This window comes from Seriola dumerili, unplaced genomic scaffold (genome assembly GCF_002260705.1).
Source record: "Seriola dumerili isolate Sdu_G_001 unplaced genomic scaffold, Sdu_1.0 BDQW01000113.1, whole genome shotgun sequence".
Lineage (NCBI taxonomy): Eukaryota > Metazoa > Chordata > Actinopteri > Carangiformes > Carangidae > Seriola > Seriola dumerili.
Genome location: NW_019174368.1, coordinates 225,330 through 252,558, shown reverse-complemented (window position 1 = coordinate 252,558; position 27,229 = coordinate 225,330). Strand labels below are relative to the sequence as shown.

Sequence of the window (27,229 nt, the reverse complement as noted above, 5' to 3'; positions counted from 1 at the left end):
TACTATACTATGACTTTTTTTTTTGCCATTTTAATGTCTTACTATACTATGACTTTTTTTAACGTTTTCATGGCTAACTATACTATGACGTTTTTTGCCTTACTGTACTATGACTTTTTTTCGATGTTTTTATGCCTTACTATACTATGACGTTTTATGCCTTACTAGACTATGAAGTGTAGAAGAGGATGTATTATTTCACATATACATCCTCTGGATCTATGACGTTCATAACATATATGAAATACTCATATTAAATACAAATTTATTAATACAACATCCTTTCCAAATTCCATGTCTGCATAGGATTTTTCTAATAATTTCTTATTAAATTTAAACATACATCTCTATCCTTTCTATTTACATATATAATATGAACATACTGTATACTGTCAGGCTTTGGGATGGATATATATTCAGACATACAAAAATACATATATGCTAGACATATATGTCAATATTGTTCCAATTTCTAACAGGTTTCATATGTAATTTTTTATATATATAGGTTAAACTTAATACTCAATTACTCACCACCGACAGTCTTTCACGTAGAAGTAGATTCTATTTGTGGTGGTAGCTTCTTAAATTGATCATTAAATTATACCGTATACAAGGTGCTCCATTGCAAATAGTTTAATTGCCAAGGAATTTGTGACAAATAAATTATTGAACAATATATACAGCCCAATAAATGGGAAAACACTGCACCATACATGCAGAAGATTTGGGGATGCTGAGTTTACAGCAGTTGTGTCCTCCACAGACAACATTTACCACTGATAAGTTATTCATTATGGATTTTTAAAATATTCAGTCTGAAATAGAAATTAAGCTTCACATCAAATCAGCTCTGAAAAATGTATCAAAAACTGTAAGTACACAGGAAAGTCTGTTTTATACAAAAGAAAAACAAAAAATATACAGTATTTCCACCACCTGCAGCTCATCAACATTCAGCACGAGGCTGCAGAGGGAAACCGTCACAGACTGCTGAGAGTTTCACCTTTTAAAATATAAAAGGGGGGGTTAGTATAGTCTAGCTCTCTGGTGTGTATATCTTGATGAGGTGCTGCAGTTCAGTGGGGTACCCCGTGACCGGGCAGCGGTGGTTGGCTTTCACGTACATGTAGATGCAGCGGTAACAGAAAACAAAGCCGGAGGTGGACAGCACCGTGGTGTTTGTGCAAAGCCTCCGGCACAGAGGACAGTTCCTGCTGTCAGAGCCTGTCTGGGTTTCATCTCTGCGCTTGGCCGTCACAGATGGAGAATCGCTGCAGCTGCGCTCCTCCTGCAGGTGGAGAGGGGGTGGAGGAGCAGGCAGGGAGGTGAGGGTTTTCATAGTACTCTGGTTTTCAGAGGAGTACCACCACTCCAGGAACTGCAGGAAAAAGACACCCAGGGAGAGGGAGGTGGAGAGGGGGATGGCCACCCCTCTCGCTGCTCTTGATATCAACCACCACACTTTCTGCACCAGGCTGCAAACACAGGAACAATGCATTATGGGTCTGACATTGAGCCTCATTAAAGAATGGGTTTGAATTATCCTGAATTTTTCTAGGTCAGAAAGTTAAATAACCTCTGTTAACACAATAAACTAACATGATACTTTATGATAAAGTCTGCACCAGAGAGAAACCAAATCCTGGTGGAGGTTTGAATTCATGGAAACCATAATTAAATAAGTTAACAATTAAAAAAGAAACAAGCATCCAAATGCTCCCTGCATGCTTGGACCCTGATCACTGCTGCTTCATCATATCTAAAACAACTCTCACATGTGGACTTGTGAATTACTTATACACAGGCAGCAGGGATTGATTGTTGGTTCTGCAGAGGGACTTAAGGGTAAATAAATATTTTTGCAATGAAAACTTAGGTAGCTGGTTGCTTGCATTGTGGTTTAGCATCAAACACTTCATAACCAAGCCGGCAATATCCCACAGAGAGTGTCCATCTTTGACTGTGGTTCTTGGGATCAGGTGTGTGTCTGCCAGAGCCATATTAAAAATAATATCACATCGATAGCTATTGTTCATTTGAAAGATTAGAATTTGATTAGCCTGAGATGTACCTCTGGTCAGCTGGGTATCCAGTGTTGCTGCTCTTCAGTTCCATGTCTCTGATATCTTGCGCATTAAGTCGTGCCAGTTTAACCCTGGCCAGCCACAGCAGGGGACTATGGGTCCTGGCAACTCCAAAGATAAAGAGCAGCTGCTGGCAGAAGCTCAAGGCCTGCCACGCTGACCTGACGTACGGGTAGGCTGCCACGGCCGCCCGGTACAGCCTCTGACTCCTGGACTGCGCCAGTTGGATGGAGAAGTCTGCCTCGTCCCTCTGCTGCGCGAGCGTCGCCTCCAGCTTGGCCCGCAAGTAAGGCACCAGGCACAGAAGAAGAAGAGATCGCCAGTGTGACTTCCTGTGCAGCCCCAGGCCAACAGATAATCCCCACCCTCCTGAAACTCTCTTCAGGCCGTAGAAGTTCTCAGAGAAGGAGGCGCTGCAGTGAGACAGGAAGTGGTTCTGGAGGAGGAGGTCCAGCAGCAGGTAGAGCTCGTCAAAGCGTTGCCAAAGAAAGCCGAAACGGGACGGGTTGGTCTCCGCCAGAACCTGAGAGGGTGAGCAGTGTTAGGGTCGATAGAGTCAATACTGAATTTATTTGCAGCAAACTGTCAAACAAATGTGAAAATGAAAGAAACAGAAAGTAAAAACATGACACCCGCTGACAGCTGAAAGCTTTAAACTATTTTTCCTGTATTTATAAATCCAAAAAAAGGAACCTCTACTGTTACTTAGTTACTGCTGCTACATATGTCAAGCCTTCTCTCTGAGCACAGCACACACAGTTCCCTTTAATAACAGCAGATTCTATTATAATTAGTCATTTTTGAAGCAATGGATCCTTGAACTCAGACAGAGGCCAACGACTGTTGATTTTATGACTGAAATGACAACTGCCATGTTGGCTCTTGGTGACTTTTTCAATGTTTCCAGAGGATTTGTTATAAAGGACAAAGACGAAACAGGCTGGAGCTGCATGTCAGCGTCTTCACAAGCTGATTATTATAATTAACAAATTATAACAAAGCTGGCTATTGTGCTCTCTATAATAATGACAGTTTAACAAAAAATAGAAATGCCAGAGTGGCTGTTCTAGCCCTAAACAAATATCTTTCATCACCTGTAAGGCCACAAAATGAAAATAATGCTGGGTTACTGCTGTAGGTAGCAAGCTTGTTAGTCAGACATGCTAATGTTTGCACTTTACATAAGAATAGGTAAACACACAGTTCCATGCCATTCCTTTAAGTTTTGTGTTTTTGGTTTTGTAAAGGTTAAGAAGAGACACAACCTTCCAAACTCCTCAGATACTGAGTATCTCCCTCATTACAGCCCTTTTTACAACGGTTCAAAAGCTTGATGTGCCTGTTTACAGAGTTACTAAGCTACAGTTAGACACTCACCTTGACAGCGTGTCTCAGAGCAGGTTTCACCGCCTCCATCAGAGACTCCTGAGCCAGGACCTCAAACACTGACGGCTGCTCGTTCACAGTGGTGGAGGTCAGGTGAGCTCCGGCCTCAGCCATGGCTGCTGAACAGTTACAAGTGGACAAACAGTGAAATACACTGGTATATTTTTGTGCCTCATGTGTGTAACATAATGTTCAAGTCACTCAGCTAAGCATAGTTTTTTCTCTCTGAGGGTGAAACCATGATGGCACACAGCTTATAATAACACTTTAGTTGCAGTTCATGTCATACAAATTGACCAAAGACTTATGTAATTTCTGTCTCCCATCTTTGTTTCAGTGAAGCAACAGACAGATTTTTTTCATCCATTGACAGAGGAGTCTTTGAAGACTTTGAGCTCCTTCAAAAAACTATACATTTTGGCTAATGACATTAAGGAGTTTTTCACTTAAGATCACTTTATCTTTCAGAAAAACAAATGCTCAGCACTGTGAAAACATAATGTTAATGATGAGACACACAAACTGGGGCTAGGCACACAGTGAAGATTTACTTTAGATGTTTAGGTGGCTCAGAAATGACACAGCTCATGTTTTTTAAGCTTTAGTGATGTCCCTCACTCGAAAGTCACTTTGGAGAAAAGTGTCTGCCAAATTAGTAAATATAAATGTAATGTAAATGTAATTTTGTGAAAATATACATATATGTCATATACAAGGTATTTCCTCTAAAGTCTTGTTTATCTTGCTTTTACCTTTTCAGGAGATTACATTTTTCTATTTTTACTCCAACTTTTCATAAGTGAGTCAAAAATGACATGTAGTAAGCATTCATCTTCATCAGTCGTTTCTCTTTGGCATATTCAGTGAACCACACCTCAACTGTCTGTTACATTTCATTACATACAAGTATTATCTATATATTTTATTTACTTAAGAAAAAAACTGTCACTACATAAACAGCTGTTTTAGATACTATTAAAACACTGATTACAATTATGCTTAAGAGCATCTATGACTATCCGTCACTGAGTGATCAGTGTTTCTCTCAGTCCACACGTGGAACTGAGTCTGACTAGAAACATAGTCTGAAGGGCAAATGTTACCTTTTACTTTTAAAATGAATTAAACCTGTTAAATAAACACAAATCTTCACTGCAATCCTTGTTCAGATTTCATAATAGCTACAATAACTATTTTGTGTAAAACTATGAAGACAGCATTTGCTCATTATTATTCTAATATCATTTATGACCCACTTGTGAAAGACAACTGGGCTGCGGTCAAAAAAGTCTTTTTTTGCTTGTATAGTATAAATGACCTGGAAGTATCTCAGCAGCAGCCATGATAAGAGCTGGTTGAATTCTCTAAATGATAAGTAAAGGAGCTTTAATACTTCTTTAGGAAGGTCCAGTGTCTCCTTTAGTCTAGGAAACACTGGACCTTACTTTACGAAAGGAAAGGAGAAATGCCATCCCACAATTCCTTGCTGCAGCAACATTTAAAGTGAGGCACCACAGCAGACCAACATAAATGTAGAAACAACAGAGCTCCTGTTTTATGTTTGTGACACAATCCAAATCTTATGGAAATCCTCGCTTGTCTTTTTCTAAGTCCTTATGAATTCTCCTTCACATTTTTAGTGGTCAGGAAAGGAGATTATTTTGACTTTTCGACCGCAGCCTAGGTTCCAGTGACCTATACTAAAGGGTTAAAGTTCACCAAAACGTTTATATCAGCCCTAAAACAGGCGACTTCAAGTTTGAGGGTTAAAACTGTTACTTGCTTCATTGGATAATTACGGAAACGTACATGCAAATTATGTCAAATGCCTTGTCTGATTTTATCTATATCGATAGATACAATTGGAGTGAATTGAATTGATGAATAAAGGCTGTGATTTCTCAAACTGGATTCAGTTCAAAGCTTAGCTAGACAGTAAACTGGAAGCACTTCTCTAGCTTAACCCATATACAGAAAAAACCAAGGCAGTTTGGTTGTCACGGTGTATTCATGCAGCCATGTGGTCAAACTTTGGACAACATACCTTCCTCTGCTAGCTGTTAGCTAGAAGTTAGCTGGAAGTTAGCAGGACCACGTCGCCGATGTTTCTCCGGGCTCCGTCAACATCACACGGTCATTTTAAAACACCTCATGTTACAGCAAAAATACAAACACTGGTCATTTTCCATTGCTATTCTGCATCTGACCACTCACTATTCGCAAGAAGTGCACTCCAAAACAACCATTACTTCCGCACTGAAAAACGTGATGACGCAGATGTACGTAGTTCCGGCCGTTTTCCTCGCGCCGGAGACAATAGAGAAACCTGTAGAGAGGATCTTTGCTCGCGCCTCTTGCCTATGGAGATCCGTAGTCAAAATAGATAATAATGTCCATATTATTAGTATTTGGGCAGCTGGACGGGAGCTAAATATTAATGACTAGTTTCAATATCAATTAATCTGTCAAATATTTTTCTGAGAATTAATTGTTTAGTCTGAAAAAAAAAAAAGTGAAAATAATGAAATACATCAACACAAGTTGTCAAAGCCCAAAGTGACATTACCTTGTTATGTCTCACCAACAGTCTAGAACCCAGGTATGTGCAACGATTCAAAACAGAGAAAAGCAGTAAATGGTAATGTTTAGTGTATATAGTGCTTGTATCCGTTGTAAGCTGCTGCATGCAATTGCCCTTTCAGATTTAAATAAAGTTGAATTGAATTGAAAGGCACCATGTAAACACATTTTAATCCAAACTCTAGAAGGTATTGCAGTAAGATTTTGACACAACGCCCTTCTTTAAGCCAACTCTTCCTGTGAATATGTTGAAATTTCCTTGAACTGAACCCCAAATGTAACATCTGTGTGTTAATGACTGTGTATGATGGAAAAGCACTGTTTGTGTAGAAAAAGTGTGAATGTGGCTTCTACTTTAAAGCACCATGAGTGGTTGATAAGACTGGAAAAGCACTTTATAAGTACAGTCAATTTACCAGTTAGGTGATCAGGGCCATATAGTTCACTGCTTAGCCTGCTTAAAAAAAACAGCCATGAATGACTCTAAGCAGGATCGTGAATATCATTTATAAAATTGTATGTGAAAAACACGTTTGTCTTAACGCAATGCAATATTGATTAATAAACATAATGTTCAATAAATATTGATTAAATTTGTATTAACAAAGCCATTCATGATCTCTGGCTAGAGGGGCCCAAGGCCCACGTTAAAATCATGACTTCATTAAGGTTAGGGGACCTTTTTCACCATGGTTACAATAGTAACCAATCACTTGGCGAGAGAGCTCATTAAATCCAGGCATAGCATGATTTGACCCACAGTGAGCATATACAAACTGTAAATCTGGGACAACACTGATGCTCACATCATGTATGTATGTGAAAATCAGCTATGGTTCTGTTTCTCCGCCCATCTGGCTCTCCCATTCTGTCTGTCTCTGAAAAATGCACACACGCACACACAAATTCTTCACAAGCTGTTAAGAGTCTTTATATTATATTCAAGTCATCGAAACAGACAGATGGAGGGACTCCAAGGTTCTCTGGTGGTATTAACAGGAAATGAGAGGGGGGCACAGAAACCAAAACATGGTGAAAACATCAGACGAACTGCCACAGTTTAGTGGATGAGAGGAAACATTTGGTGATTGGAGAGGATTAGAGGATTAGTGACATAGCTGACTGCACTAAGAGTCTCCATCAGCATCAGCATCATCACTGTCTTTGTTTCTCTATCTGCGTCCATCATCTCAGCTTTGCAGAGCTGTCGTGCAGCGAAGTCAGAGGACATGAAGGAGTTGGTGATCCAGGATGGAGATGTCTGTATGCCTCATCAGCAGGAGAGGTGAGTGAAGAGATAATCAGACCAAATGGTTTTTGTGTCATTTGAATATTGATTTTACTCTTCATCTCAGTGTGATTTGTCACTGTCACTGTGTGTTATTGTCAGATTTTATCTTAGAAATGTACACCTAATAGTTTATTTTTCTCCAGTTACATGAGAGTTTGAGATATGAAAGTTTATTGCCAACACAATTACTCTACTGTTTTATGACAAGATATTATAAAAAGTATCAGTTAGCACTGATATTGAACATGAGTTAGTAGGAACAAGTAAACAACTCATTCTGTTGCTGCTTTACAGTAAATAAGAAGTAAATGCTGAAAACTACTATTGATTTTCTACTGTGTACAAATATGAAAAAGAAGTGTCATCAGAGATGTTTGCTGAATTTAATCCTTTTCTGGCTGTGATTATGTAACTACATTTGGCTGGGAAAAGGAGGCTACAGCAAATGAAAAACCCGTGTTAAAAACAAGTGTCACAATTATAGGAACAATTTAAAATAAGTCAGTTATGTAATGATGAAAATTTGGTGACAATGCTTTTAATGCTGGCATTTGATTGTAGATAGTATGTATGTTTCTACTACATGAAAGGGAGACAGTCCTGTATAAAACGAGCCCATAGGTCGTTTGTGCAGCAGGTTATTATGACCCATAGTTACGTTTTGTTGTTAGGCCTCATCTAGTGGTCGTAGTAATTATGACAGGAGCAAAGGGAAAAGTTCAGTAACGTAGTACAAAGAGTCACAAAGTCTGCATCAGGAGGAGGTTGTGGTGGATGGATGGGTCAACAAAACAGGCATATGACACAGGAGAATGGTGTTCGATTCCCATGTGAAACCAACAGTTTATATTGTAACCATGGCAACAAAGATCATTTAATGTTGAGGAAGTACTCATTTTAACCGAAATCATGATCCACCCCAGAATGTGGTCTGAGTGATCGGATCTCAATCATCAGTGCGTCCTCACTGCCTCTTGGGTGTGTTCACATCCATACTCAGAGTTGACCACTTGTGACTGGATCACCTGAGATGCATGTAAAGGTCTGAACAGGGCCTGAGTGGACACAAAAGAAATTAAAAAAATGAATCACTGCAGGTTTAAACATTCATTAGATCCACAAAACCTTTATGTTTGACTTACATACAGTAATTGATCTAAACATAAACTACAAACTCTTTCTTTTTTATTTCCAGTTTCGTCTACACTGACTGTGAGGGTTGACGAAGACAACAGTAGAATTAAACTTCAAAGCTTCGTTAATCTTTCCACGCTTTAACTACTCCACTGAATGAGCTGCCCTCGGAGAAATATGTGTCTTCTTTTCCTGGCTCTTCTCTTCCTTCTGTTTACCTTTTATTCACCCCCGTTGCTTTTTCCATCGGTCGAGTGCTCACACTCGTGTCCGCACCAGTGCATTTGTTATGAGCACGCTGACCTGGTGGACTGTCGCGCCCGTGGGTTCCAGCACGTTCCCAGGGGCCTCCCACATGGCATGTGGCTGCTGGAGCTGGGGGGAAACAACCTGACTGAGATTGGTACCAGAGCCTTCAGCAGACTGTGGTCCCTGCGAGTGCTGGTGATGACAAACAGCCAGATACATGAAATACAACCACAGGTAAAAACAGAGGGGTGGCAGGACTATGAGGATTTTTTTTTTTTAATTTCCAAAGAAAATTTTGATTTGCTTGTTTGGAAAACTACACAGGAAATATTGAATATGAAAACAGGTTAAAATGTTGTAAAATATTAATTCCATGCTGGTGTAATGTTGTAGGAGAGTTACCATTAAAGGTGAAGCACTTAACAATTTAAAATGTTAGTTGAAGCTCAGAAAGGGTTTGAAGTGAAGTACTGAAAGGTGTTGAGGTGAAATTCATGTCAGTTGAAGGTTAGTCACTGCAATGAGCTGAAGTTTCAGGTACTGTTGAGTGAAACCAGTGAAGATAGTTGGACTATTGAATTACTGCTTGTGAACTTCTGCTTTTGCACAACCAAAAAGGTGACTGTAGCGACATTGTACATGGTATGACGGACAGTTACAAGCTCTGTGAAGGTCTCATAAACTTTTTAAAACTGCTTCTGACTCTGCAACCACTGACAGCAGTTGATCTCAGTAGAAGTGAAAGAGAAGAAAGTCGTAGTAAAAAATCTGTTGAAGTATCAGAAAGTTTAAAGGTTTGTCAGAAAGCTGTTGAAATGCCAGTCGAACTGACATCACTGCAAGCAGTTGAAGTGATGAGACGGTAAAGGGAACAGGTTGAGGAAATGAGTGAGGATGTAGGATGAAGGACTGGAAAAGTTTAAAAAGTAAAGATTTTAAAGAAGTTTTCTTTCTCTCTCCACAGGCATTTTTCTCATTGTCCTTCCTGGAGAAGCTGGATCTTAGTTGGAACCAGTTAAGCTCTCTCCCTGTCGACTTCTCAGCCAGTCTGTCGGCTCTCAGAGAGCTGCGACTGGAGCACAACAACTTACATTATATATCTGGATACAGGTACCTGTCTGTCTGCCCTCAAAGTCCGTCTCTCTCCCACCATCATACTCCATATTCCTATCAGCCTCCTCCTCCTCCTCATTGTTGCGAAAAAATGTATACCCCCTTTTCTTCTTCTTGACCTGATGTTTGAAACAAGACTGTGTAAGTGCAGCAACAAAGTTGGGAGATTCATTTAGTTGGTCCACTATCTGAGCTGCTCACCTTGTCCACACAGGTGAGCTCAGACATCCTCCAAAGATCTCATTGTTACAGTCTTTATCCAAAGCTCTGCCTTCATGATTAGTCATAGAATGTAAATAAAGATGGATGTAGCCTCCGTGACATCACCCACAGGTTTCTGAAGAGTGGTTTTAAATTTCAGAGTGAGCCGCTCCACCGTCGCCATCTTGGCAGTGCCTGCCTGCACCTTACTCCTCTAATCCAAACGCTAAACACAAATTCAAAAGTGGGCAAAGAGGTGGGGTGTACGTGGAGCTGAGACTGCAGTGCATGCTGGTTTGTGGCAATATGCTCACCCACCTGTCACACAAAGCATAACTCACTTTCGGAGTCAGCCTCTAGTGGTCATTCAAGGAACTGCAGTCTGTGTTGGCTTCCTTTTTCAGTTTTCATTTTTCACAAAATTCCAGTTCAACATCTGCTGATGCTGCATTGATCCATTCACCTGAGAACAAGACAATGAGATACCAGAACGTCTTCATTCAACATTAGAAAATGTTATGATCTAGCTAATTAATATTTTTTTAACAGTTACTAACTGAAGTAACAAAAGACAAAACTACAAATAATATGTTCTTAATTAGACAGTAAACAAACCCTAATTAGACACCATAGGCTTCACCTAAATTATGCTGTAATTAGAAATCCCATATAATTCTGTACTAGATCCAAAATCAACAAGATAATTAGTTAGACACCATTTCACCAAATTTTACTCTAATTAGAAATCAAACAAAATGCTGTATCAGGTCCAAAATATTCTACAGTTAGAAACTTTTCCATAAATTATGCCGTAATACATCACATTGATTACTTCAATTACTTCATCATGGACATGTGATAGCTTCATTAGACATCACAGGCTGTAATTAGAGGTTGCCATAATGATAATAATGCCATATTATATATTACATACATATTATTGGGCCTTTATTTCACTTTCTTGCCGATCATTTGGTACTCCTTAGAAGAAAACTGTACTGTAAACTAAAGTCAAAGCACATGTGGTCACATCTGGGCACTCTTTCAGTCCTCTGTTGTATAATGTATATGGAGTTGCTTGTACTGGTTGACCCTAATCCAGTTCCCCTGAGTTTTATGGAGCTATAAGCCTCTTCAAGCTCATTGTTTTGGTTTGTTTTCATCCCATAACTGTCTCCCCCTCCTCCGGTCAGCTTGGAGTATCTGGACAACATGGAGAAACTGGACCTCAGTTATAACCAGCTGGCGTCGGTTGGCCCCGGTGTGTTCAGGGGCCTCTCCAGGCTCAGACAGCTCTACTTGCATAACAACAGACTGACTGTGGTGCAGCAGGGGAGCCTGGATATGTTGCCTGGACTAGAGGTACATAAGCAACTGCTGAAATAATTATGTGTGAATACCAAGTTGTCTGTATGCCCATCTAAATACCTGTCTCTCTGTCCATCTGTCTATTTATCTGTCTGTCTGTCTGTCTGTCTCTCAGGTGCTCCAGCTGAGTCACAACAACATCTCTAAGATAGACAACGATGCTCTGGCTCCTCTCTACAGTTTGGCAGTTCTGGCTCTGGAGGGAAACAACCTGCATCACCTGAAGTTTAAAACCTTCATCAGTCTGCATACAACAGCTACACACATCCAGCTGTCAGGTGTCTACAATCACTACTACTATAACCTGTGCTCATCTTGTTTTAAACCTTTCATCAAGTGAAAGAGGTACCACTCTGGTCACTCTGGTATATTAGTAAACAAGCCCAAGAGTCTATTACCACGCTACTCTATTTGACAGTATGTTATTATTTTCCAAATCTGAATTTTGACGTGATGATGGCTTGAAATGAAAAGTCAGAGACTCACCAAAGTCAGTAGGATTTATCATCTGGAAACCATGAATGTATAAAATTTGATGACAATCAGTCTGGACCAGGGTGGTAATTATTCTAATGCCATGAGTGTCTGTAAAACAATGAAACAAGATCTGGTATAAATTGGCATCTAGCTCATTAGTCTCAGTGTCCAACGCATCATATCAGTGAATACTACTACTGCTACTAATAACAATATCCTTTTTTGCACAAGATATAAATTTTGAGCAGTATGTTCTTACAGTATGTAGATGAACTTCAGATAAAGAACTTTAAAGAGAACTAGAATCACCTCCTTGTGGTTGTATCCTTCCGCCAACCGGTCAAGTTGCAGGAAATATGGGCACAATCTCTCCTTCCTGAGTTACAGCATTGAATAATGGCAGACATGATCACAGTGAAGTTGACCTTTGACCTTTTGGATATAAAAAGTTATAATTTCATCATTTTATCTGATTAGACATTTGTGTTAAATTATGTCATAATTAGTGTATTATATATATATTATTACTATATTAGTAATTAATTAATCATTGAGTTCAAGTGAATGTACCAAAGTTGAAGAAGTTCCCTCAAGGTGTTACTGAGATATCACATTCCAGAGAACGGGACAGTCGAACGGACAACCTTAAAACATATTGCCGAAAATAGAATTTGCAGACAATATATTTAAACAGTTATACTGAATAATTAAAATACGATAAGAGCTGTTTTAAAATAGATATTATTACAGAATGAAGAGTACAGTGACTGTGTTGCAGTATTCAAACAATAATACCTTTACTTTGTGGTATCCCTTCAATCACCACTCTTTCTTCATACATCTCTACATTTACCCTCCTTGTTGTTTCACCAGGAAACCCGTGGAGCTGTGACTGCGATCTGCATCGCGTCTTCAGTAAGATCCTGCACGTCCGCCACCTCCACATCGACGACTACAGGAATGTGACGTGCCAGGACCCGCCGCAGCTGACCGGGGCTTCGCTGGCCTGGGTGGACAGCCAGCTCTGCATCGCAGAGACCGCCACCGTGCTCGTCATCACCATCACCGTGCTGGTCACTGTGGTGGCAGCTCTGGTGATGGCTGAGAGGAACAGGAAGAGGAACCATGGAAAGAACTGGGACACTGAGTCACAGAATCAAACTTAGAGCTCCTGAGAGGCTGTATGATAGACAGAGAGAGGAAGAGGAGGAGGCATAACAGTGTGGAGAACTCCCTGACTTGACAACCACAAAGAGCAGATCACATGATAATGTTAGCTGGCTACGTCCAATCACAAGATGTGTTCACTCACAACCTGTTTTCTATTAGATTTCTTTCTTTCTCACTTGTTTTTTTCTTTTGGTTGCCATATTCAGTAGTTTTTGAAACCAAATCTTTGTTTGAATCTAGTATTGTTTTTAATACAAAACGTATTGCATCTATGTAGTATGTAACTGTTCACCCCAAAAATAAATCTTTAAAAGTGTAATCCATTATGTCAAATGAAAAATTGTAGGAAAAACTTTTAATATGAAGCTTCTTGAAGATGCTCCCCATGTTTGGGCTCTGGATAGTTGACTGTCAGATGTCCAAAAGCATTTAAAACATTTATTTTTTTCAGGCTGACAGTCAGACAGACAGAGCCCTTGATAAGGACCATATGGCTCTCGACACCACAGCAGATTAGTGCTGGACTGATGTGGGAAAGAGAAAGAGAAACACAGTCCTATTGGGGTTATAGTAAAGGTCAGATGTCAAGATGATTACTGCTGGATTGGAATACATTCATTAAATTTGTGTGTGTTGGAGAGTATTAAACAGGCAGAGACAGAAGCCCAACAGCAGGCCTAGCAGCAGATTGTCACGGATAAATATTTTTTCATATTAACTGAGGTTTTGAAATGTCAGAAATTCATCAGAGAAAACTAACAAAAATATGCAGATAACTGAGAAAGTTCTTTGAAGAACTTACTACTTTACTTTTGTTACTCAGCCCAGCTTCATCAAAGGTGCCTTTAAACAACTGCGAATCATCCATACTGTATGTCACATCCGTGTTGAACAAGATATTGTGGTTTTACAAGCAGCCATACAATTAAGAGGGATCCAGCAGCTAGTTCAACATTAATCTTGGCGACTGCACTTAGCTCTCCAGAAGACGAGACCTCAGCTGCTGACACCCTCCAACTCTGAACATGAGGTGTATCCTTGGCTAATGTTAGTAAGCTAGCTAAAAATACAGAACATGTGAATAAAACAACTTTGGAAATATCAGGAGTTAACTGCCTCCCTGCACCTCCAGCCCCTGCATCAAGCTAACACATGCTAAAGTTCCTATGTCTTGGACAAGCCCCCAGGAACAGCACAACAGTGGTGGCACAAAATAGTTTTTCCCAAACACAATCACTGGAAAAGGAGCATCTGTAAAACGTTGAATAAAATTTTACCAACCAATCAACCATGTAAGACGTGTGATTATTTCACAAGGATGTGACAAAAAAATCTAATTAAAAACCAGCATTTTTTACTCCTAGGTAATGTCTGGTACCCTTTGACCTTTAGTTTTACTAGTTCACCTCTGTTTATGCTTTTTTTAGGCAGCTGTTTTCTACTCAACCAAAAACAGCAGGCTGCTCCAAAGCCTCGCCCTCGGTCACAACAGACTCCTCATCTGAGTCTGGGTCTGACTGAGGCTCAAACATGTGGCTCAGTCTCTCTAATGTTTCCTCCTCTAACCATCTGGATAAGCACTGCTGTTTCACTTGTCAACCTGCAGCAAGCAGGGGTGGCGGGCGGGGCATAAGGCCTAACTCAGAACTTCATGTAGATGAGTTTCCAACCACAGTTTTCAATATTTTTTGTCACTTTTTATGCTGACGGGAAGGACTGATCACATCATGAATCAATGAAGACAAATTTGACCTCTCCACCCTTCTTAGATAATAGGTTTTAAAACTGAACAGAACAGACTGGAACAACAAGGATTAGAGGGAGATTTACCACACAGTGACTGACTGACAGCAAGGATATTTCAGACACTAACTCAATGGTGCGTGCTGATTGGGTGGGGGGTGGGTGGGGTGGGGGGAGGGGTGAGTTGTTACTCTTATCTCCTGGTGGAAGAGAGTTACGGTGAAAATGCCCTGTTTGGTGAACAGGAGTCTGTTATTTTTCTGCACCATAGAAAAATAAACTGTGGAACCATCTATGTGGGGAACATGGATGTAGGCCTATCAAAAGACATAGTAGGTTGAAATAATACAAGCATGGTGGGGAACAAACAAACAAACACCTGTAACAGACGGTGGAGCAGGAAGGGGAGGGGAAGAAACCGAGCAAAGGATCGAGCTTCACTGTTATACACTGCCCTCATGTGGTGATTGGGCAGTGTTTGCGTCATTTCGGATTTAAATAAGGACCACTCCTGGCTCTGTGTAGTCTGCGTCAGTGAGTAAAATGCTCGGATCTCCTCCTCCTCTTCGTCACGCTGGTAATGAGGACAGATTGTGACAACACTCAATTGAAACTGTTACATTCTTAACTCTCAGCCTGCAGCTGATGATACTGAGCAGCTGCTGGGTCACACTGTAGCTTCAGTTGACACAGAAACAGCAGTTTCTTGCAGACTTGCGTGGTGCAGCAGGTCGTTGCGCAGATGCGGGTGTTGTTTGCAAAGGTTGCGGTGAAGTGGAAGACAGTGCTTCCGTTGTTTCTCGGCACTTAGAGCGACCTGCAGCTTTCTCTGTGACCACATCCTCTACTCTGCTGTCACTCACAACGCCCCTGTTGACATGCAGCGGTTGACTCACATTTAAACATCGACTCCTTCAGCCTAAAGGAGTATGCTGTAGCCTTACGCTCACAGAACGTGTTTATCAATCATGATATATCGCTGCAAAACAGTCAGTGCAGAATGGAAAAACTAGATCTGACTTGAATCTATAGGAGATAAATGTAAAAATATTTTACAGTTGTAGATTTATTTTAGTGTTTAGATCTAATCAGAGACACCCTTCCTGTTTTGATCCCTTAAATGACCCAGTTTGCAGGGCTGGGGCTCAGTGCAGTGAATGGAAACATACGTGAGTTTCTCACAAAACCAACAGAAATGGAAACAACTAAAAATACTTCCACCGAGTCTGTAATGTCTGCCATGTAGACTCAGATATGTGGGCATATGTGTCTGTATGGAAACAAAACCATGCCTCCATAAAATAACAACTGAGTGGCCAGTATCTCACAGGTGGAGATAACAACATGTGTTGCAGGTCGTTCTGAATGCAGGAAATCGTGTTAGCTTCAGAAATAAAATAAATAATGATGTCATATCTCTTCTGAAATCCTTTATTGAGAAGAAAATTCAGCATAAAGCAGTTCGCAAGCTCTTACACAAACAAGGCATCATTAAGTATCAATCAACATTGGATATTAAATGATTCACAGGGTTTTAAGTCAAGCAAGTTGCTCTCATTTGTGCAGAATGTGATTGGCTGATTGAAAGCAAATGCACTTCAACATACACGCTTTTAAAATTGATTTACAGAAAACTGGAGACTCAGCTTGTCGTTCAGCTTGGCTCTCAGTCGTTCTGTTTTCCAGATGAGCCCTGCGCAACAGACAGAGAAGGACACATTTTCATATCACAAAACATCATGTTAGTTGATATGAATGTATTGGGAATATTACATTTTGATCATGTAACTAAGTCTTAGTCACTTTTCTGGCACAACATATTTCCACATCTGTGCAGATTTCAGCTGTCATCCTCTGCTATTGGCTGACAGATGATTTTATGTGTGTGCAAAAGAATTGGTCCAGATGTGGCAGTAGCATCTTACAGTCGTGTTGTATATGGGCCAGATTCTGGTCGTAGAACAGGCATATGCCGGATTTATTTTGGTATGTGGGTGACCAGGTCAGACCTGTAGCATTACCATAGCACTTCCAATATGACACAACTGTCAACTTAATGTTGAAAATGTGGAAAAACACTTAGATTAAATTCATAGCTTGTTCCACCTTCTTAAGAATATAATAATAATAATAATAATAATAATAATAATAATAATAATAATAATAATAATAATTTTTAAAAAATCGATCACTTAATTATCATGTTTTATGCACAAAGTATTAAAAACCAGTTCCTGCAGGACAAATTTGGAGATGACTGATTGACTGGTTGATTTAGGTGTTCACTGGGTTGTTGAAGAGATTCTTCTCATTTATGATTTTAAACTTGATTTGATTAAAATCAAGGTATCTGCAGGTTTTGAAAAGGCCATCCATTCATTAATCCATTTTCTGCTACTTATCCGGACCCAGGTCATATTTGATGATTAATTAATGTCATAAATGATGATGTTAGCAATTATTGCTAATAACTGCTGGGAAGTGCTGACAAAAATATGAACAATTCATGGACTTGGTAAATGATCTTTGGCCTAATCACACCCAATGGTTTTCAGTGATATCTTTAATGCTTTGGCTTAAACTTAGAAAACCTTGAATATGATTTGTCCCCCTCATATTATTGGGAGAAACAGGCTAAAAAATGACATAAAATCATAAATTAAATATCCATATATAAATAACACGAAAAGTGCATGGGAGCAAATATAAACTGAGGTAAACCAAACATTTACATGTTCAAAATTTGTTATCGCTATTACTTTGTAATGGTGAACTGAATTGCTGCCTGAATCCACAGGTAACATTTATGAGTGAAGAAACACCACTTATATATACCACTTAACCTACACTGGCCACAAGCTCTTTAATTCAAAACATACAGGACCATTTGTTGTGACAAATACAACACTTTCTATTGGAGACATTATCTTTTTAAAAGCCTGAGCACAAACCCAGCACCAGTTCTCGACTTTACTATTGTGGAAATGAACAATGACTCATGTAGCCTGCACACAGTATGATGGTGGACCAACCTTAAGCTTACAGAGCAGCAGCACCACCACAAAGACTCCAAAGAAACTGCTCTTCACAATCAAAACAGCGTAGGACAGTTTGGCGTTGTGCGTGATCCTCAAATATCTCTCTGCAAAAAACAGTGACAGTTCAGTCAGTGGCGTATTTCAGCAGTGTTCATACTCTGAGCTGTAAATGTGCACACAAAACTATAATTACCTCTTCCTGGTGCTGACAGGAGAAGAAAGGAGATAAAGGTTTAATCAGTGCAGTTATATTTCATGTCATTAACAACATGTTTAGATTCTTAGTTGTAAATGAACATACCTTCAATGCCTCTGACCCAGTTTGAACTGTACGTAGTTTTGTTCCCATTGAAGAAGCTGACGGTGCAGGAGAAGTTCTTCTCTGGTGTATACCACTGTGTGAGCGGGACCATCAGCCTGCTGGTGATGCGATAGTATTTACCATCCCGCCGGGCAGAGCTGTCGGTCGCCACGCCACGTGTGACATTTCCCCCATCAATCTGCCAGAACACACTCACATGGTCCGGGTAGAAATCAGACGCCACACACACCAGGGTCTTGTTGTATTGCTTATTATCTTTCCTGTTCCGACACTCACTCACTGAAGGTTTCAGCACTTTCACTGTTGGCTGTTTGGGAGGAAGGTTCGGTTCTGTGGGGACAAAGCGGGAAGCAAGTTATTAGAATAGTCAGACATTTTGGAAATACGCTTATTTGCCTTCTTGCCGAGAGTTAGAGGAGAAGATTGAAACCACTCTAATGTCTGTACAGTAAATACGTAGCTAGTAAGTAATCTAGTAAGTTTAGCAAAAAGACTTGAAGCACCAAGCCTGGCTGTATGCAAAGATAACAAAATACACCTACAGTACCTCTAAAGTTTGCTCATTAATACGTTCTATTGAAAGTGTAAAAATTACACAAGGGGGTTTACCAGCCAAAATATTTCTTGGCCACTTTGATTTTTCTTAGTTAATTTAACAATTAATGACGGCATGTTATTCCAACTACAATAAAAAATTTCAGATGAAGAAATAAAGATTTCAGCATTTAAAGATATTTTCTGAATGACTAATATAGACATTTACACTTTATTAAATTATACTCAGAGGAAACGTTAATGTTAAATCAGCAAAGATTTGGAGAATTGGTTTGGAGTTTAGTTAAAGAGACACTTTTCAGTTCTTAAATGGATTTTTCAGTATTAAGTTTATTTATTTGTATATATAAAAAAAGAATCCATGAGTTCAATCAGGAGATCTCTAATGTAAATTCTGACTAAATTCTTTTCATGAATAAATATAATATGCTCCTTACAGAAGAGAGCCTGTTTTTATGATAAGTTAAATCGGCAGATTTCCAATGGGATTTCTAACTCACAAGATGATAAAGATTTTTTTCTACTTTTTTAAGTTGTTTTTAGGCATTTCCCCAGTTTTCCGTCTTTGTTGTAAGATACTATGTCCTGGATGTAGCTACATATTTACAGTACGGACCTGAGAGCAGATCAATCTGCTCTTCTAATAAAAAGTCAAAACAGTTTCTTTAAAGCTGTTGATCGTATTCATGGAGATATTTTGACTCAACAAAATTTAAACATGAACCATGAGTACTCTAATGCAAAATATAAAAGCCACATGCAAACACTGTCCACAGTCACAGCTATTATCACAGATTTTCTTTAAACCTGTTATCATCTTACCAAGAACTGTTAACCTGGTTCCTACAATAAAGTCTTCTTTAAGTAATAATATATGAAGTTGCAGCTGTGTTTGATTTATTTAATTTCTTCCTTATTTGACTAGAAAGAGACATCCTCCAACTTTCAAATTCATAGCACTGGATTTAACTACAAAATTATAGCTCAACTTCATAATTGCATTCAAATTATAACTTTTCAACGGGCCTAAATTTTACAAAGAAAATTTTACATCAGAATCTTTAAATTCAAAGATTAATTATTGCATGTAATATTATTTTCTTACCTAAGACTGTTAATTTGGTGCCACTACCAAAGTCAGCAGGGTTGTAGTTGCCCACACTGATTCACTACTATAGTACAAACTGTTCAAGCTTTCAGCACTAACAGCTGTACATCGTCTTTTTAAACAAAACATTTGGAATCCAATTTGGAACAACTGGAAGTGTGTCCAAATTCAGGCTTGATAACAAAACTAAACATTAAGAGCCAATTCTTTTATAGATGCAGCAGTTTGATGGGGAGCAGGTTAAGACTGACTGATCAACTGAAACAAAACTAACCCTGGCCATATAAGGCTGTTTGAAGGGAGAATACTAGCCTGCATTTACTGCCGCTAATTAAAATCACCTAAAAGCAGAGTCCAAGTATTGCTTATTCTCTCACATTAACAAACTGTGACAGATGACTCAGATTAGTTCTTACCCAAGACGGTCAGTTTAGTCCCAGCTCCAAAGTAAGCTTCAGTGAATGAACACAGACCTCTGAGACTGTCACAAAACTCTTCCTATGGCTTCTTTCTGCAGTTTATTCAGCTGTGTCACTATACTACTATAATCTACTGTAGATGATGGTGAATTAAGCCACTCTCTGCTAAAGATCACTTATGTTTTATGATTTAATTAATTTTGATAGCAGTTACTACATTATTCATCAGTTTCTTTAAGGCAGATTAAATATGAACAAAATTAGTGTTATATATTTTAATTGAATTAGAGTTGATTTCTTACCTAAAACAGTTCATCTTGTACCTCCACCTAAGTGAGCTTCGTAAATACCAAAAGCAGTTAACTGGGCTCAAATCAGCCTATAGATGCAGCTTATGCTTTTACCTTTTACCTTTAATACTTTCAGTTTATTCCTTATTCTACCACTTTCCTCTAATTCCTAAAAGCAACACTGCTGAACAAAAAAATTCTTTGTCTCAACAATGAGTGAAACAGACTGCGAGACTCGCATATATAATATTTTTCTTCATGCATTAATTCATTAAATGAAAATTTGACGTTACTCACCAAGAACAGTCAGTTTTGTGCCCGGCCCAAAATAGGCTTCATAGTAGGCACAGTGCTAGACTGATATCAAAAAGCATCGAGCTGAACGAGAACTACAGAGCACCAAGTATGGACAGTTCTTATTACAATAATTCAACCTTTATTTACCTACATCTACCAAAAACTTAGAAAAAACGTAGAAGTACTGATCATGAATCCCTATCACCAAATCATCTTTACACATTTGCTTTGTTCTGTGAGAATCTCTAGACATTTCCAAAATCTCACAATGCAATATTAGACTGAAAACATTCAGCTAAAGTGGTCACAACCTGATAAGGTTAATATTGGTCATGATGAAGCTCAGACTTACCTTGAACAGTCAGTTTAGTTCCACTTCCAAAGTAAGCTTCAGCCCCAGTGTCACATTGATTGCATCCTCTAACAAAAAGTGGTAAAACTGGTTCTTGGAAAATGGCTCATGACATTACTGTAGTTTCAGCATAGAAAATGTCCAGAATGTCCTGGTTTGCTGTTTTCTTTACGATGAGTGGATAAAGCCCAAAGGGTGGGTTGGATTTTATTTTTTTCCAAGCAAATTTCCCACCAAAATTTAGGTTTGTCCAGTGCCAGAAGAGTGAGGCATCCTTCGCTTTTTAAAACACTTATGTTTCTATTTTTTGCCAATTGTCACAGTTGACTTTTGTGCTCCAAACTAAGCATTTTAAACACAGGAGGTTTTTGTACAGCGGCTCCATTTGATTGTATCACCGTGCCCCCCCCGTCCCCACAGTGAAAAAGCACCACACAAAAACCTTCTAAGACTTCTCTTAGCCCCCGTTCCCCTTGCCCGGCCTCTTCATATCTCAGCCTCCATCTTTCTCCATCTGTCTGTCAGAGCAGCTGTGCGGGTTGGGCCGACTGATGGCTGAGGTGAGCTCCATGCAGCCTGACTGATGCTTTTTCTGTGAGGCCAAAACAAGAAGCAAGAAGGAGTAGCAGCACAGAGGAAGTGACGTCTTTCCTGGTCACACCTCTTTATCCTCTCAGTTGTAAGATACAGTGACTAACCTAAAACACTATTCCCTTCAATTATTGTTACTCCATAATTGCTCTTTGACTCCTTTAACTTCTGTTTTACTTTTAGTAATTCTACAGGTACGTTTAACTACATAATTAAACATTCAAACCATAAAACAACACATTCAATATTTGGGAGCCAACACTATGACAAAAAACAAAAAGATGGCAGTGAAATAAAGTTAAGCCTCCCAGTGCAGGCTTGTTCTCGGCTGGTGTGCGTTGAGCCTCCTTAAAGATGAAGGCCCCTGACTGTGGCCGCACTTCATAACAGGGTTACTCACCACAGTCCAGTTTACCTCTGTCTTAAGAAAGCGAGTCACCAGTTCTTGACCGTGGATGAAGATGTTCTCTCCTCCATTGTAGCCAGAGGGACACCTGGGTTTTGCCTGGTCACCCAGTGCGCTATGTGGTCTCCTGTCGCTCAATGTCGGGCTGATGATATCCACCGATGTGCTAGCGAGCGGTTAGCACTCAAGCTGAACGTGAGCGCTAGCTTAGCCGCTCCTAACTCAGACCAAACACACTTATTTCGACAAGCTGAAAACGCGGTAGTTAATCAAAAAGTTTGCTTTAACTCGCTGAGCTTCGTAATGTCCATACTACACTCTGAAGCACACTGACAACCGTAACACCTCTTTGATAGATTTAACTGTTAGCCTTTCCTCTCCGCTCTTTAGCCAAGTGTCAAAGAGGCAGCTGCTTCTCGTCAACTGCTCTCAAACACACATACGTCCCGCGGCTTGCTGTACTCCCGTCCCCTGACCAATCAGTAACCAAGGAACTTGACGTTGCTTTACAACTGACCAATAGAAAGGTAGGATACGACATAGCACTTTAGTATGTGAGAATAAAATAAACAGTTAGGTTTTCTCACTCTTTTCACAGCGTGAAGACGACTGTACCTTACAAACAAACTTTTTATGTTGTATTCAATGTCGTGGTAATTTACACTACTCCCCATGTAAATGGATACGCACATTTAAACACTGTATAACATATTATAGAATATTACATAACGGTGCAAATTGAATATAAAGGACAATATCCTAGGGTTTATGAACAAAATAACCCAGGGGGTTACACCAGTTTAGTCAGAGAGATTGCCAAGATGTATATTAAACACATTCATGCTCTCCAAAAGATTAACTTCTTTCAATATTGAACACTACATGCTTTCCTCCAACACTACATTCAGGCCAATTAGACGTTTATCATTTATTGTCTTATGTATGTATGTCTTATTTCCTATTTCTTCTATGGACTCCTGAAATGTAATGATAATTCTTACAATAAATTACATAAGATCATGTTATCACATCAAGCATATAAGATATCATAAGATAAGTACAACATTATTAATGAATGATGTAATAATGCTGACTAAATATGCCTTACTCATAACATAAATGCACGTAGTTATTATATTACTATTATCATTGCAGTCATGCAATGATATGCTATGCTATAATGTTTTACTCTTACACAGGAATATTTAACAGTTTTTAGTATGTTTAACTCACATAATGGCTGTTTTTTCATTACACTTTGGTATATTGATTATCTAATGTGAGTCAAAGCTTACTACAAAATTATGATTTTTTAATATGTAATGCGAAATGTACCCTGTAGAGGTCAGCATATGATTAACTCTTAAACTTGTTCTTTCCTTCCAATTACAGAAAGAAATTAGTTTTATCTTCTTAGGCAGCAAAAATAATTAAAGCCTAAGAGCGAAATAAAAGATCATCTAGAGCAGTTTGTAGGGACTGACAACCTCTATAATAACACCTGTGGACTTATCTGTCTGATCAGCTCTGTGGTTCTGCAGAAACATCAGGGTACTGAGAGGGAAGCAGTTTTGTTACTTTATGAATTTGTTTCTTTTTAACGTGTTGTTTATCCACACATTTTCTTTGATGAGAGGAGCCAAATCATTCAGACTCCATCAAATAGAAAAAAGCTCTAACAATATTTTTTCTTCAAGTCAAACAGCAGCCGGAAACCAACTTACACACTAAAATGTGTATTATAGTTCAGATTCCTTCAGGAGAGGGGAAACCAAGTTATGGGTGAGTGTATGGTGGGATGTTTAGGTTGGGTTCAGGTAAACTAGAAGTATTTTATGTTGTTTACAATTACCTGTGCAGATATTGCACCCTGCTTTCGGACATTTTAATTTTCCATGTGATGTGTAAACTGCTTCTCACAGTCAGGCGGATTGACATCATAGCTGTATCCCATCAGTTCCTTCTCTATTTACTGGTACCAGAGCATCACACAGAAACTAAATTACCCTTTCCACTCTGGGCTGAGACGGCTGAAATGTCACAGTCTTGACTTGATCTGTGGATTGAGATCCAACATATGGATGATACATTCTTTAAATTTTAAAACATTTTTAAATATTGCTGTGTGACTCTTAATTTCTTTGATCTTACTTCATTTTAAAGAAACGTGTGTAAACAAGAAAAGAAGAAAAAGTCAGATCCCTGGAGAAACACAGCTTCATCTAATCAGACTGAGACTCCTGCTTTTCAGCTGCACATCCTCAGTCATGACAGCTGAAGGAAAAACACACTAAGGGGTTTTTTGTGAGGGAGTGTCATTACACTGCATCACTGTGCCCTGGCAGCGCACAGATACACAGCCGAGTGGGACAGGTTTGCTCTGCGAATGATCAGATCTCCTTTCACTGCGCTTTCTTTTCTCAGCTCAAACTGCTCCTTGAACTTTCCCTCGTAATTCGGGGCTTCTGTTGCATATCCAAACACAATGAGGGTCATAGACTGACTGTCCTCTCTTTGCTGGTACCACAGCATTATCGGGAGGTCGCTGTCATTATGGCTGCAGCCGATGTGGACCTCAGCACCCTCTTCCACTATCTGAGGAAGACTTTGATGTAACGTGATGCTGTTGACCTGACCTGTGGGCAATTTAGATAAAGTGGAGCAGATAAGGAGAAAAGGTTTATATCCGATACTTTAAAGAATCTGTTCAGATTTAAGCTCTTACCTGGAAACAAGATGAAGAGAAAACAAAATGTGTACATGAACAAAGACATTGTCACGTTCTGCTGTCTGAAGAACATGGTTTTGCTCTGAGTGAATAAGAGTGTGTATTTTTGTATTGGGGAGGTGCTAATTCGTCACCACATGTAAAACCTGCCTCCATCTGTTGGCTGAATCTAATCTGTGATGGATTCATTCTTTATTCTTTGTTATAATTAGTGAAATATCTGGCTTAATTCTGATTGGGTCAAACATGGTCCCGCTGAATCCTGTGTCTTTTCAGTCCATTTTTTTCTCACTGCCGGCACTTGGTGACATCATTAGCCAAAAACAAACTACTTCTTTTGTGATCAGATGTTTATTGTATATACTTTAAATATACACATAATAAAGGTGCAGCAAAATGTTATGACAGAGCCATTTATCAACATTGTGTCCCAAAACTTTCTAACATGCAACCTTTTTTTTTTTTTAAAGTCTCTGGCTTCATATATTTTATTTTAGGTTTTCTCATTTCACTAATTAATGAAGTAACAGATAGACAAGAAGAATGTATGAAAGATTAAAAACAGAGTAGGCTACCGTCATTAAAATTTTTGTTAGATGAAAGATAAATGTATTGATTTTATTTTAATATGTAGACAAGCAGCTGAGTCATTTTAATGATGAAAATCATCTTGTTTTAGCTTCCCAAACATGAAGCGACTCTCATCATCTTTAATGATATCATTATAATTCTCTCCTCTTCACTAAATATACAAAGTTCTGTAAAACTGACATTCTGTTAAAGGACAGATGCTTTGTGACTGTGGTTTCACGCTGGTGTGTTAATATCTAACGGATCATCATGGTTTTTGTAAAAGAGAGGAGCTATTTTCATCATGGTGCTGAACGCGCTGCAGCAAAGTACTCTGCGCTGTGTTCAGGGTGTTTCAGGCTTTGGATGTGGAGATACACCATGTTCCCTCTGTCAACGCTCACATTAAAGTGGCCTCTAAACGACGGCTCAATAAATTGAGTTTTGTAATAAATGTAGCCAATGAGCTTCAGGGCAGTTTCTCCCTTTGAACGCTGATACCAAAGAAAAGTGTTAAAGTCTGGGTTTTTGTGTGTGCACTCTAATTTGACTGAATCTTTCAGCGGCCTCAGCAGTTCAGCTGGAGTCTGAAGCACTCGCATTTCTTTACTGAGGGAAACTCCTGTAGAGAGATGAAGAGAGGACTTTATTACATGTTTCTTAAGCACACAGCCAAGACAACTCAGGAGTGACTTTGGGACGACTCCTTGAGTGACCCAGCCAGCAACAGAACAAAATGTGAAATGAGTGAAGCAATTTGAAAAATTTCTTAATGAAATGATTCGTTATTTTCCAGAAAGATCAGACAGTCCAGTAGAGGAGCTAGTTAAAAAAGACAAAGTAAGTGTCTTGCTAGCAACCCAAAAGCTAATCTATAAACCACTAATAAACAAATAAATAAATGTGATTAATAAAGCCATTAGTTATACCTTATAATCCCTCTATTGTAGGTAGAAAGTGGTACCAATTAAGGTGATCAATAAGTGTCAAATATTCCATTTTCTTCGTCCAGGGCTAAATCAAGATTATAAAGGACAAGGTGGATTTCTGAATACCTTTCATACAGATGATAATGGGTATGATGAGATGAAGCCAGATCATGTTGAATGTGAAGAATCAGCTGTAAACTCTGACGAACTTGTTTGGATATGAAGACAGTAGTAGCAGTCAGTTGATCTTCTATCAACTCTGTCTGTCTCGTTGTGTTTTCATGTCTATTTCCTCTTCAGCTCCTCCCACTGTTGAGTTGACTCTGTGTTCATGTGGTTTGCTGCAGGTGTGCAGGGTAAAAATGAGGGTTTTTGTAGCAGAATTTGGGGCTTTTCTATCACAGTGCGAGGCTGCACAGAAATAATGCCCACTGTCTCTGGGATGTCGCAGTTTGAGGAGATGAAGGAATGCCTTGCTGTTACCATTTCCACTGACATTGAAGCTATGCTGATAGGGGTCTTCAACAACGTGAACACTTGTATGAGCTGAAAAACCCACTAGCTTTAAAGAAGTGTCTCCTCCAGGGCGATGAAACCACAGAACAGCGTAATAGCTGTTGATGTTGTGTTTGCAGGTCAGTTTGACTTCATCGTTGATGTTGCCGATCAGATCAGCTGGAGTCTGATGAACATGTTTATTTGGTGATATTCCTGCAGGAAGGAACAGACAATGAAGAATGTTAATCCAGCAGAAGTCACATGGTCAAATTTAGTGTTGAAGCAACAATGAATCACTTGATGTACCTCCGACCCAGAACAGTGGAA

At 39.2% G+C, this 27,229-nt stretch overlaps 3 protein-coding genes across 4 annotated transcripts; 1 reads left to right on the top strand and 2 right to left on the bottom strand.

The window, feature by feature from the left end:
* Positions 1 to 444: 444 nt before the first annotated feature.
* Positions 445 to 5,711, bottom strand: pex12 (peroxisomal biogenesis factor 12). 2 transcript variants are annotated; one of them, XM_022747990.1, is made up of 4 exons: positions 5,518 to 5,711; positions 3,465 to 3,592; positions 2,075 to 2,610; positions 445 to 1,478 (listed from the first exon to the last, which is right to left on the bottom strand). In XM_022747990.1, exons 2-4 carry the CDS (start codon positions 3,585 to 3,587, stop codon positions 1,040 to 1,042), a joined length of 1,098 nt encoding a protein of 365 aa, XP_022603711.1. In that variant the 5' UTR covers positions 3,588 to 3,592; positions 5,518 to 5,711; the 3' UTR covers positions 445 to 1,039. The 2 variants fall into 2 exon arrangements, with proteins under 2 accessions (XP_022603711.1, XP_022603712.1); XM_022747991.1 differs by having other exon boundaries at positions 3,465 to 3,589.
* Positions 5,712 to 8,690: 2,979 nt separating this feature from the next.
* LOC111223736 (insulin-like growth factor-binding protein complex acid labile subunit) lies at positions 8,691 to 13,207 on the top strand. Its single transcript, XM_022747992.1, has 5 exons — positions 8,691 to 8,961; positions 9,692 to 9,837; positions 11,235 to 11,403; positions 11,525 to 11,687; positions 12,760 to 13,207. Exons 1-5 carry the CDS (start codon positions 8,839 to 8,841, stop codon positions 13,050 to 13,052), a joined length of 894 nt encoding a protein of 297 aa, XP_022603713.1. The 5' UTR covers positions 8,691 to 8,838; the 3' UTR covers positions 13,053 to 13,207.
* Positions 13,208 to 16,222: 3,015 nt separating this feature from the next.
* LOC111223678 lies at positions 16,223 to 24,951 on the bottom strand. The gene is made up of 9 exons (XM_022747914.1): positions 24,903 to 24,951; positions 24,510 to 24,813; positions 22,187 to 22,343; positions 21,679 to 21,772; positions 21,181 to 21,285; positions 18,139 to 18,489; positions 18,031 to 18,042; positions 17,832 to 17,941; positions 16,223 to 16,492 (listed from the first exon to the last, which is right to left on the bottom strand). The coding sequence occupies exons 1-9, from the start codon at positions 24,949 to 24,951 to the stop codon at positions 16,466 to 16,468; spliced, it is 1,209 nt and encodes a 402-aa protein (XP_022603635.1). The 3' UTR covers positions 16,223 to 16,465.
* Positions 24,952 to 27,229: the final 2,278 nt, after the last annotated feature.

Bases quoted from the DNA above. Each gene is read 5' to 3' on its own strand.
- pex12 (XM_022747990.1), bottom strand. From the start codon at position 3,587: ATGGCTGAGGCCGGAGCTCACCTGACCTCCACCACTGTGAACGAGCAG. The intron at 2,611-3,464 runs GTGAGTGTCTAA...TCACCCTCTCAG, and splicing joins CTCTGAGACACGCTGTCAAG to GTTCTGGCGGAGACCAACCC. The intron at 1,479-2,074 runs GTACATCTCAGG...CTGTGTTTGCAG, and splicing joins GGATACCCAGCTGACCAGAG to CCTGGTGCAGAAAGTGTGGT.
- LOC111223736 (XM_022747992.1), top strand. From the start codon at position 8,839: ATGTGGCTGCTGGAGCTGGGGGGAAACAACCTGACTGAGATTGGTACC. The intron at 11,404-11,524 runs GTACATAAGCAA...TCTGTCTCTCAG, and splicing joins ATATGTTGCCTGGACTAGAG to GTGCTCCAGCTGAGTCACAA. The intron at 11,688-12,759 runs GTGTCTACAATC...TTGTTTCACCAG, and splicing joins TACACACATCCAGCTGTCAG to GAAACCCGTGGAGCTGTGAC.
- LOC111223678 (XM_022747914.1), bottom strand. From the start codon at position 24,951: ATGTCTTTGTTCATGTACACATTTTGTTTTCTCTTCATCTTGTTTCCA. The intron at 21,286-21,678 runs GCTGAGATATGA...TAATGTCATGAG, and splicing joins ACAGATGGAGAAAGATGGAG to CCATTTTCCAAGAACCAGTT. The intron at 18,490-21,180 runs GTAAGTCTGAGC...TTGTCCCCACAG, and splicing joins AACTAAACTGACTGTTCAAG to AACCGAACCTTCCTCCCAAA.